Consider the following 12,619-nt stretch of genomic DNA (forward strand, 5'->3'; position numbering starts at 1 on the left):
TCCAAGTGTTTGACAGCTTTCATTGTTTTCAAATATCCTCTGATTTTTTTTCTACATTATGCAGGCTCATTGATATCAAATTTGTCTTTTTTTAGTTTTTCTCTCTTTATTCGCTTTTTAATTAAATTTAGTTGTTTACATTTGAACTATCAAATGTTCTGATTGCTTACAGGACCAAATAAATGACATTCTAGTGAATTGTAGTTGAAACTTCTGAGTGTGTCCATTTGCTTGCGAATGGTTTTAAACTTTGCTTCAAAAATAATAGCAGAAACTGGAGAATCCCCCCGAATAATTTGTTGTTTAAGTGAACATTTTTCTAATAAACAATAGGTTCTGGCTGCGTCATACCGAAATGTGTGTGCTTATGTTTAGTAAATTTAGTTTTCGGATTTTTCTGTTAGGTTGTATCTGATTTTCCAAATTAGATATTTTTGGCATTAACATTCTTTCTGCTTTGTTTCCGCATATGTGGGTTTATTCTTTTTGATAACTAGTTTCTTTGAAAAATCGTATGGTATGTTCCCAGGGCACACCTGTCATACAGCATTCGTGATTAAGCTGGTGATTTTCTATCTTGGGTGACATCTAGTTGAATCTGAGTTCTCAATTTAAATTGCGCAGGTCATTCTCAACTTCTGCACTCTTATGCATATAAGTTGTGTATTTAGGATCTGATTGAAATTGCTTCGAGGCGAATAACGAAGAAATTGACTTCACATATTTAAATAGATCGGGTTTAAAGTCTTTCGTTCCATTTGTTCCAGTATTCATTCTTGCGATGTTGTGATCGCACTGGTTTTTAATGAATGTAAAAGGTATATGTTAAGAAATATGAACTACTGAGTCTAGCATTTGCAAAGTTTCTCCTAAAAGCGCATAGATGCTGGTAGAATTTTGGCCATTTTGGTTCTGATGTTGTATTTCTACTGAATCACAATACTTAGTGGTCTTGTTCATGTTGAAGTGTGGTCTAAGAGACGTAAACAATGTACTTTTAACAGCTTTTGGTTTTGATTACATTCAAATTTCTTGTTTTGTTACAAAAATTGTAATTTTTTGAGTTTTGACTTGGTTTTTCCTTGGGTTTGACTTGAGTTTCTTTAGGTTTGTTGAATAATTCATTGGTTGCATTGTTGCCATAAATGACTGCACACTAATTTTATTGACTGCTCACTACGTTTTTGTCGTCTATTTGTTGTCTTGCCCTTCAATCTGATATATTACAGTGTTCATATGTCAATAAAGTAGTATATTTAAATTTAAATTTGCTTTCATTGTTATAATAAATAAGCTTTTTAATTTTCGTTTAGAAAATGATAGTTTTTGAGTTTTTGTCTATTGTTTTTCACCAATTTGGGTTGTTTATATTTGCTTTCTTGCAATTGGATGGATCATTTGTTTTGATTGCTGACGAGTCCTACTGGTTTTATGAAGAGGGGTAATTGGAACTTCTGAATATGTCCGTTTGACTACGAATGGTTTTTAAATTGTCTGAAAAATAACAGATTCCTGAAAACCGTTTGCCCTTCAATACTGTCTTGTTACAGGAAATGTCTTCAATTTAAATTTGTTCCAATTCAGTTAGACAGCTTTCAATTTTTTTTCAAATATCCTCCGAGTGTTTTTTACGTCCTATTTCATCCATTTATTAATCATCCACATATTTCATCTTATTGGGTACATCTTTTTTTTGCATCCAAAGGTTTTTGTGTGTTCTACATATTATTGGTTACATCTTTTTTTACATCCAAAGGCTTTTGTCGGTTCTACCTTTTTTCACCCCTCTTTATTTAACACCCTATTATTTAACTCGTATATAAACCACCCGTCAGTCGTTTAACCCCCCCCCCCCCCCCCAATTTTATTCACTCCGAAATCGGTTTTGTTGGCGGACAATATTGAGCTCTTTCAACCCTTGTATATAGAGGGCTATCGGTGAGCTTTGGCTATTGGTGGGCTATCGGTGACCCTTGTATATAGAGGGCTACTTGTGGAGTATTTTTTTAAAAAAATTAGATTCAATCAGTTGAATTAGAAACTATTCTAAGGGGAGTTCATTTTTTTTCAATATATTTACGATTGTTTGAAAACGGTTCCATCTGGATTGCAACTTTTAAGATGGACTGCGTGCAATTACGCTATTTAATTAGTCCGAAAATATCCAATCTAATGAAACCATAATATGATATTTTATCGGAAAATATGGTGTAAAATTTTGGATACGTTCTGCCACCTCCAACCCCCCCCCCCCCCGCCCCCAGTTGTGCAATTAATCTGTCATAATATGTGTAAAAAATCACGTAGGCCTGGGAGTTTAAATTATATACATACTCGTGGAGGGTAATAAAAGTCTGGCTAGTAAAAAATAGTAGAGCTGACCCAAGTACATTTTTAACCCAACTATTTTTAACATTGTTGAATATTTCTTAAATTTTAACTATTTTTAAAAAATTGTCTTAAGCAACCAAATGTGACATGAATCAACTGTCTTTTCTTGAACCAGTAATGATCAGGACTTGGAAATATACTTGACCAGTAGTGATATGTACTTGGAGTTCTGTACGGGCACTACGGGGGGGGGGGGGGGGGGCTAGGATGGTTACGACAGAATTTATCTGAAAGTTGTTTCTGTGAAACGAATTGAGTTATATTGAGAATGAAATTGATGTTTCATGGCATTTGAAGTCGAGTAGAGTTGATTTGAGCAGACTTGACTCTGGCAACTTTCCAGGAACCGTCCCAGTCCCTCTCAGCGTGTGGCATTTGCCATCTCCCTGGGCGTTCCGAGTAGTGCTGAGGAGTTTCGGGAGCCCAACGAATTGTCGTTGGGGTCTCGTCTCGTCTAATATAATTACTTCGAGGGCGAGCCGAGTTGTAGCGGACTTTCACGGGGTCACAAGGGCGAAGTTGAATTGACCCCCCGTTGGCGATCGCAAATGCGGGTAAGCAGGGTTCGGAGAAGCTAGAATAAAAGGAATACAAATGTCGTCGGCTCTCGGCATCGTAAAACGACAAGATTCCTTTATCATAGTCAAACAGGATTCCAATTACTGAGACACTTTGGCTAATTTGTTGTTCTATGCGACCCATTGTCATTGCGTACAAGCAAGGGCTATGTTTGAATTTCCTAATAACCCAAGATTGGTTATTTTCACCCAGCATTGAACTTCTGGCCGACTCATGGTAGGTCACTCCCACGCAAAATTCGCGACTGGCACTAACGACAACCTCCCAGTAAAATCGACCTTTGGTGATTCGTTTGTCGCCCAGAACACATTCAAGGGCGTTCAAACCGTTGCTAGGATACGGCGCACCGGTGCCTTGATCGGCTCCAAATGCATTGAACGTACATACCGTGTTGTCGTTGTGTAACGTAAGCCACAAGCTGGCCGTTTTGGGGTCAAATTTGAAATTACTGTTAGTTCCTTGTTCACATTCCTTCAGGTAAGAGGGTTTGAAAACTCCGGGTGAAATTAGACGTTTCTTCATTAAAGGCCACGGGGTAAACGAGGGCGAGGTCTGAAAGTCGGCGCTCATTTTTCCAATTTTTCTTCCAATCAACAGTCTTCTTGATTTAAAAGATAATTCGATATTACCTGGTTTTCTCAATTCAAGCACAATTATCGGAAATGAAATTGAATTCTAAATTGGGCAGCTGTATTTTTCTATTAATCTCTAAGCTATTCAAAGAGACGCTTCAACTAGTCGTCAGCTGTTTATTTGCGGTTTGTTTGTCGTTCTGAGAAGTAAGTCAAATTACTGATCTTAAGAGCGAGTAAAAGGAAAAGGTAATATGTGACTCAATTGGGCGAAATTAATCAAAGCAAATGACTAAGCCGAATTCCGATGACCAAAGCTGTTTGTTTTTCAATCAGAAATCGATGTTGTAACAAATGTTTATATTTTTATAAGCCAAAATTTATATCCGTTATGTGTATTTGCATCATTGTTGGACTGTCAAAAATGGTATAATGACTGGCTGGCGTAAAATGCTCAATAATGCTGAAAGGCTATCGTAGTCACTCGGCAAGCATTTCAAATGTCAATGTAATGACCATCTCAAATGTTCACAACTTGTTATAAAGTGCGATTTTTGTGACTTTTTGCCAAATTTTATCGAATTTTAAATCGCTTTCAAATCAGTTTATCAAGCTGTGTCTTGTAGAGTAGCATATTTTTTGATTCAGTTTATTGTAGATTTTTTGTGGTTATTGTGTTTCGTTTTGGTGTGTAGATGAAAGCGAGAATTTGTTTTAGATTTTGTTTTAGCCGCACATTAATACAGCAGGTGCATAAAATTGTGTTGTTTTGTTGTAGCTGCGCGTACATTGTATGTGTTACCTTTCAAGTAGGCTTCAGAACGCTCAAATTACCATTTTTTATAACTGACATTACTCTTGTGATAAACTGTAAAAAAAAATTGTAGCTAGCTCGATTGCACCTAGTGGTTATAGTTTAGTCATGAATACAAATTTCTTTTGATTCAAAACTCAGCGAATTCACGAAAGTGAGGTGACAAATGGGGATGTTGAAAATATGTTGGCTAAAGGCATTGAATAAATTAATTTCTTTTAATGCGACAAAAGTAATATTCTGCGTGTCTGCCTTTTTATAGGTTGGTGAGTTTTAAAATTTGAAACTAAAAAAAAGCAATCAAAAGTTAGTCGGCTTCAATATTATGGCCTCCGCAGAGTCTTTCGCGCTAACGCTGCAAAGGTTATTAATTTTTGCAATAAGTGTCATTTATCGATAAGGATCTTTAATTTTACCGAAAAAATTTTTGGTTACCATCATTAAGTGTTTCTTCGTTTTATCCTAAAACAACTGTATAACTGTATAACTAGATGCAGTTAAAATCAAAACTGGTTCATCAGAGACGATTGGAGCGCAAAAACTAATTTCAACAGTTACATCAGCTGCAAAGCGCAAAAAGCATTTTGTGGAAAAAACTTCTGAAAATTGGTTGATTTGTTTAGAATGTATATTGAAAAAGAGTTTTTATTTCACTCTTAATTGAAGAATGAGATCATTTTATTTTGATGAGGGAGGGGGTCAATGCATAATGGAGACAGTTGGCACATGTCTTCAAATTAACTCGGTTTTTAAATTTTCTCGTCGTTTTTTTTGACATTGCATTATGTCACCTGTTTTTTTCCAAAATTCAATTCTATGGTGTCCTTGTAGTTTATTCGAAACTCGTGAATCCTTACATGATCGTAAGACATTTTTAAAGGTTAATTCAGTAATAACAGAACAATAAGTTCATCATACAGTTAATTTTAAGTTTAGTATGAAAATTCACCGTTGAAGTTCTATGAAGCATTCCAAAAAAACAACGCCGATTATGATAAAAAATAATTTTTGATGTGAATATGAACAGATAGATGCCAAATCAGGATTGTATTGAAGAGAAATTCAGACTAATTTTTACTATAAAACTGTTTATCTCGTCCTATTGTTTTATTTTCAATGTTTTATGTTCATTGTACCTCTGTGCCTAAGAAATTGTGAAGAAAAGCGTAAAGCAACTTTTATAAGCAACTCAAATTTCTGATAAAAAGATTGTTTCTTATTCGAGGCGATTTTTCAGCCTTTTTTCTACGAAGTTGTGATATATAAATTCCAATTTAGTGATTTAATGTCTAACTGATTTTTCTCGAGAAAGACTAAAATGAAAAGAGAATTTAAAAGAGAATTAAAGAGGTTCTTTAGTATAGCACAACCAAAAACAGTTGAAGTTTCATTTTTGCGTCCTGCTTAGAGCTATTATTTTTCTGCGTTTTTCGTAAACGCCATTTTTAAAACTCTTTGCAGTTCCAATTCGGTTTACCTGCTTTGAAATATGAATAAAAAATTTTTGATAATAACGTCTGCTTTTTCTCTGTTTTTTCTCTTTCAAACATCTGTTTTTTTTCTCTCAAATGTGAAGAAATCTCTGCTTTTTTCGAAAATTTCAAAATGTATTATGACTTTTTTATGAACTGAGAAAAGAATCAAAACCGACTGTGCTTGAAAAATTCATGAGAAAAAAATGTTGTCTGAGTTTATCCTGCGAAGTCTTCGAGCAAAATACACTTTGCTCACTGTGCAACAGTACTGATATAGCCTTTTACTATTGATATATCATATCAGTTCTAGTTTACTATGACACTAGGGTCCGGGAAACAAAATATAGCCCCGTTACTGTTGCAATCAGGCTGACTTGACAGGCCAGCAGCCTATTTGATGTTCTCTCTAGATTGATTATAATTTGTTAAATACTTGAAGAAACTTTTTAATACAGTGTCTGTATTTGATCATGCTGAAAAAATTTTTTTTCATTACTATTGTGTCAAAAGCGGGGTGACAAAGTTGTGTAATTGCCAATGATTGAAACCAACACATAAGGACTTAAATTAGCACCATTTCTACTGTGACACTATTCACTGCGATAGTTAAACATGGCTGAACAAAGAAAACAGATGAATTTCAGTTTTTTAATCATAATGGAGAAATGTGGAGTTACTTTTGAGCTTCACTTCAATTGGGTGCTTGAAAATCTTTGTTTAAAAACACTCTGTTGAAAACACAATTAATGAGCTCTTACTTCAAGGAATTAATGAGCTGTCACTGCGGTCATTACTGGTAAAAACAGACCCCTTAGTTTAGTTCAAATTCTCCCTTATTTTAGACCAATGTATTTCACTTATGGAAACTTGAGCTAACCTTACACTAATCGGACAGTGTTTTCCACCAAGAGCATTTAGAGCCACTTCGTGGACAAAACTGACGACGCAAAATGGCCTAAACTGACAGGAATTGTGTCAGTAGATTTGACAGATATTTTCTAAATTCATTATTTTTTGTAATTCACTTATGTTAATCGATTATGAAATGCACAAATATCCCTTCTGCATAATTGACATTAATTTATGTAATCAAGGGCGATTAATTTTTATTGACGCAGATCTCGAAATCTAGTTACTAAGGTCATCGATCAAATATGCCCGATTTTGGGGTCTGTACTGACCACTAATTATTAACATTGCCTCAAAACAAAATTTTGCTTTCAGGCTATTCCAAATTTTCTTTATTGCAGCTTTATGATTTATGAATTGCTGCAATCCAGAAGTCAAGTCATCTAGTTTATCGTTGACATTGAAAGTTTTCTCAAAATTGTGAAAATGCATTGCCGCACAATCTTTTTCACTCACACACAGAATTATATTTTTAAACGGAAAACTTAAGATTTTTTAGAGGTAATTTAGTCTGAAGCAAATTCAAGTTTATATTCCAAATACTGGATGATCAATCGGATGTATTGGTTTTTCTGCATTATGACCTTCAAGGTTTCTTCTCGTGGGCTTCAGGTTGTAGGAATCGTAACAATTTGTTCCACAATTTGTTTCAGCAGGAAAGAACTTTTCAAGTCGTCTCATTGCTTTCTTGCCCAAAATTTTTATTGTGACAAACACTGTCAACATTATTGTTGCCCAAATAGGTCCCTTAATTTTATTTAACTCAACTAGTTTGATAGCCTAAAAAGTTGTTATTTCACAAAAATTTGTAAAAACCCTGTATAATGTTTATAAATTAATATATGCTATCAGTGAAAGCAAAATATTAACAAATATAAAACGTTCGGTCCAAGAATTATTTCAAGATCTTGATTCAAGAAACTTTATCCCGAGTACTGATTATGTTTCTTAGAGCAAAAAAATTTTTATAAAGAAAGCTTAAAGTGACGAAACAAAAAGCGAACACCATCAGAATTTGTGTCACCACTAGGAGCAAAACTTACCGAAAAAAAGCAGAAAACATTAATAAGTAAACAAAAAATCAAAACTTTAAACAAATTATTTTAAATCCAACAACAATGGGAAAAAATGTATCAGAAAATTACCTCCTGCGAAAATGTTTGTTTCAGAAAATGACCTTCTGAGAAAAATTTCAACCTTAAATAATAGTATAGGAAGAAGCAGATTAAACTTTCAACACTTTTCGAAAAATTGTTACCGCAAAACAGCAACAACACTTTGTAAATTTTTGATGATAAAATCTCCAAAACTGCATGAAAAATTACATGAAAGGGAAAGAAAAAAACAGAAATTGGCATCTTTTGGAAGTTCTCTGAAGAGTTCAATACTACAAAATTTTAAACTAGCATCTAACCAATAGCGTATCTGCGTGCTGAAACATTTTTTTTTGTTCAAATTCTTTAATTTTTATACATGAAAATTTATATGTAATTAACAGTTGAAGAAAAAATGCAAAATTTCTGCAAGTTTTTGGGCATTAATCTCTTGCTATCGTAGCGGACTATAAAAATCATATTGACTCTCTTCCAAAAAAGACCATTTTTTCAAGTTTGTTATATATATGCTTCTAGATCTGGTGTCAAATTAGTGTCTGTGTGTGTTTGTATGTGCGTGTTTGTGTAGTAGTAGGAAGACACCAAAAATCAAACAAAAAATTTGTGATTCACAGACTAACTTTCATGGCCTGTAGATTTATATTCTTCTTTATTTATTAAAATACATAGAGATCTTTAAACCTTGGCTGGAAGAAAATCAGGCAATGATTTGTGGTAACAATAAGCGCAAATTACCTCCAAATGCTTCCTGATCACCTTCTACTAACAAATTCTTTCAGTTAAATTTTGTTAAAGAATTTAAAATTAACAGGGACTAGCTAAAAACATCACTAAAACTGCAATGAAATCTAGAAAAGTGAACAGCAAACCGCTGATGCAGTGTTTCTTCAGCAATATTTCAACAAAACTTCCGTGCTTTTCAGCTCTTCAGACAATTACTTTCAAAGAAGTCTCCAAGTAAAATTCTTGTGAAATTAAAATTTTATCAGAGCAACTAATGGCTCGTTATTTTGATTCTCTGTCAGCTCTTTAGATTGCGAAGAAATTTGGAGATTTTCCGGGTTGCAACCCCAAAACATTCTAATTGATTGGAATTCTGTGCTTTCAAATGAGCCAAGAAGTCCACGCTGCGAGGTTCTTAATATGCTTTCTTGTAATAAACTATTAATCCAAGCGCATTCTTAATATCACAACCTACTTTGTAGAATATATACTCTATCTCCTTCGTGCCTCCCTTTCTCTCTTCCTTCATCCCTCCCTCTCTCCCTCCCTCTCTCACACAAATACCTAAAACTTTGAACTATTTACATATTATAATACCAAAAAATTGTATTTTTAGTATAATATATAATACCAAAGAGCGTACAAGATTTATCATCTCTCTCTAAAAAAGGCATCGGAAAAATGCAGTAAAAATTAAAAGTTGAGGTCTAAACCACAATGACAAATTCACTGAGAACTTTTTGATAAAATCAAAATTTTGACCAAAAAACAATCGCAAAAATTTTCTAAGAAAATTACCGTATGTTTTGACAAAAATAGCTGCTTTATATCGGCAAAACTGCTATCAATTGGTAATTGAAATTGCTTCTGCGCAAAAAAACTTCCGCTGAACTCCCAATGAAGGCAGTGGAAAAAATGTGAAAATCGCTAAATAAACTTAAAACTTATTGAATTTTTTTCATTTTTGTATTACTTTAAAGGCAGCAATTTGGTTTTTGAATCTTCAAAGCATTTTCAAAACCTTAAAACTCTGGGCAATGCTAGGGAGTTTTCTGAATACTATTGCCCCATAACACCCATGCATTTTAAACCATAATGTTTTTTTAAATCATCAGCATATGTTTTCTCCTCAACGTAATTTTCATTGTGATCCGTACGCTTTAAGTTTACCATGCTCATTTTCCAGAAAGTCTTCAATTTCGGATGATTGTCTCAGACAAATTTTCAATCGGAACTTTGGATCATCTTGGCTAGTGCCACGCAACCCGACAATAGATCAAAATGAAGATCATGATTGCCTAATTTTTCATAGCCTAATTTTTCTAGATCTATTGGGCCTTTTTCTAAATTAATTTCATGTTTCTATATTGCATATATAACTGCACGCGTCAAATCTTGAGTAAATATACAACAACAAAGGCTTAAAATAAAACTTGCAAAAGGATTATTACCAAAAATCAAATTGTTAATCAGAGTTGCGACTTCTGGCATGCCAAATTTCTGAACAAAAAATATTTTTAGTGCTTACGAGAACAAATTTTTTCAATCGGATGGGAACATGGATAGTTGAATATTTTTCTTGTCTCTGACCCCAAATAATTAATCTTCTGGGAATTGTCTTTGTGTAACAGCGTGATGTTAAAGTTTTTGGTTGTATACTACAAGATACCTCGCAAAAACCGTCAGAACTTTGTAAACAGCACTTTTGGCTTAAAATTAGACTTTTGTCACAGTTTTCGACATTTTTTTTGCTTAAACAAGTTAATAAGTTCATTTGCTCTAAAGCTTTTGAGAAACTTGGTATAAAATACTTAAGATGCCTTTGAGCTGGCAAAATTTCTCACGAGCAGAAAAATGAGTAAGTTCTCATCAGCATACTTTAAAACCCACAAATATTAATCCAAGAAATTTTTTGTCATTGTTTATCAACTGGATTTTCTTTCTTTTCTGCCTAATTAACATGTTGCTAAAATTTATCGTGGAAAACAGTGACAGGGTATACTACGAAGGAAAATGAAGTCAAACGCGCTGTTTTCATCGAGTAAAAGTTTTTCTGGAAACAGGCCTTTCTTGAGATGGTTTTGATTTTTCAAGAATCTTGCCTGATAAATTGTCGTCTTGTAAGATCTTACAATGTTTACCTTTGTCTTACTGGATCTTACAAGTTAAATTTTTTCGCAAGATTCTTCCAAGAACTTGGAAGGCAAATTCGTGGTCTCAACAGGGGAAATGTGAGTACATATAGTTGCCGAAAAAAGCTGTTTAGTAAGTAACGGTCAACCTGTTTTCAATATTTTGTCGTTTTTTGTTTCTGGTTAAACAGGGTGAGCATGGATGATTCAAGTGGTCAGATTGCACGATTGTTTGAAATATTATATCCGATTGAGGTGTCTCATGTTTTCCCGAACATCTGCTTTGAAAGAGTCGATTTTATACAAAGAGTTTGGTGCAATTAGCATAGTGGGTGAAGGAAGGACAGAACACAAGAGAACACTGAAATCTATAGTCAGTTATTTTTCTGTATCCATATCGGTGAGAATATTTTCCCTCAACCGGGTCTGCAATTTTTGTGTGTGGGTTGTTTAGCCCAATAACACTTCTAGTTATTTTGATTTTTTTATCCTGAAACCTGTTGCTACGTGGCCGTGGAAAACCTACAAAACTTAAAAGCTGAATGGTATACCCTGGTTCCTTTTTGAAGGTGCCCTTCAGAAAGTAGAGTTCTCGAGAACTTGTTATTAGCGCGGTTCTCGATTTTTTCTGTGGCTCTTGGAACGGTAAAAATTGGTTGTCCTGATTGTTTGCAGTCAAAAAGTTTTTTGAATGACTAGGGAGACGAAGTCTATTTTCGAGGGTGCTTAACTTATGTACTCTATGTAGATAGGTTGTGGAACAGATCACAAACTTTATCATCAACAAAAAGCCGTCAAAGGTTGTTAATGAGTGATGGGTTTTCCTGGTGACAGGGTGGCAATTATCATCAATCTAGATTCCAATTAATCAAACATTTGAGCTAGAAACATACTTGATAATTGTATTACACAATCAATTAAATTTTGGGGTCAAATTTGAAACTGTTCACGATGTTAAGAATGGCAGCCCACTTTTCAGGAGAAAGCGAATTACGTAATCTGTATAATCAAAATAATCCAATTATATCCAAATTTAACAAATATTAAATGTCTTTAAAAGTTTGTTCGCAATTATTCATCATTTGCGCTCAATTAGAACGTATTATAATATAATATGAATGTAAATTTGTTGAATTTGCTAAATTCAATTCATTGTCATTCAACATTCCCACCCTTTTTACTATAAAAGCAGAGATTATTTAAACCGAAATTTATTGTCATATTCAACCCTAAAGTTTCTGAAATTGAAGTTCGAACACTTTGCGCTTCTAAATTGTTTCGGAAATTTCAACGACAGATATTTCAGATAAGATGGCTTTCTATAACAGTTCTTTTTCGGCGACTTCAGCCAGAGCTCGATCTCCGACGAGAACTCATTTAGCTGTTCTCCCATTGGCTGACGACGCTCACAGTTATGTAAGCGAACACAGTGTTCACGAGGATAACGGATTCGGCGGTGTCAGACATGAACGAGTGAGTATTGGTTGTAAAATGGTTGCGTGCGGTTGCGGAAACAAACCCCCACGAAAAAAAAACCCCACTTCTTTTTAGATAGGAAATAAACCCCCACGGAAATAAACCCCCACGGAAATAAACCTCCACGGAAATATACCCCCACTTTACTATTAAAGAGCTGCGCATTTAGCGCGTTTGGCCATGGTTGGTAACAATATCATATACTCTTTTTAATAACTTTTTTTTCGTGGGGTATCACATAAGAATTCATGTGTCAACACATGATTTTTCGGGAAAAAGTGACACACGAAAAAACTGCAAGATACGTGATTTTTTTGCGTCAGATCTCATGAATCTCTCGGGTGGACCTTCACGAGTTTTCATGCGCTTTCTCCTGTAAAAGCACGCGATTTGCTGCGTGGAATTACAATAGTTTTCGGTAATTTTTACATGA

At 34.3% G+C, this 12,619-nt stretch overlaps 1 protein-coding gene across 1 annotated transcript; it reads right to left on the bottom strand.

Moving 5' to 3' along the window:
- Positions 1-2,563: 2,563 nt before the first annotated feature.
- Positions 2,564-4,609, bottom strand: LOC142344223 (SPRY domain-containing protein 4-like). Its single transcript, XM_075395776.1, has one exon. It carries the CDS (start codon positions 3,538-3,540, stop codon positions 2,674-2,676), a length of 867 nt encoding a protein of 288 aa, XP_075251891.1. The 5' UTR covers positions 3,541-4,609; the 3' UTR covers positions 2,564-2,673.
- Positions 4,610-12,619: the final 8,010 nt, after the last annotated feature.

The sequence above is a fragment of the Convolutriloba macropyga genome, chromosome 8, assembly GCF_964194025.1.
Source record: "Convolutriloba macropyga chromosome 8, txConMacr16.3, whole genome shotgun sequence".
Lineage (NCBI taxonomy): Eukaryota > Metazoa > Xenacoelomorpha > Acoela > Convolutidae > Convolutriloba > Convolutriloba macropyga.

Bases quoted from the DNA above. Each gene is read 5' to 3' on its own strand.
- LOC142344223 (XM_075395776.1), bottom strand. From the start codon at position 3,540: ATGAGCGCCGACTTTCAGACCTCGCCCTCGTTTACCCCGTGGCCTTTA.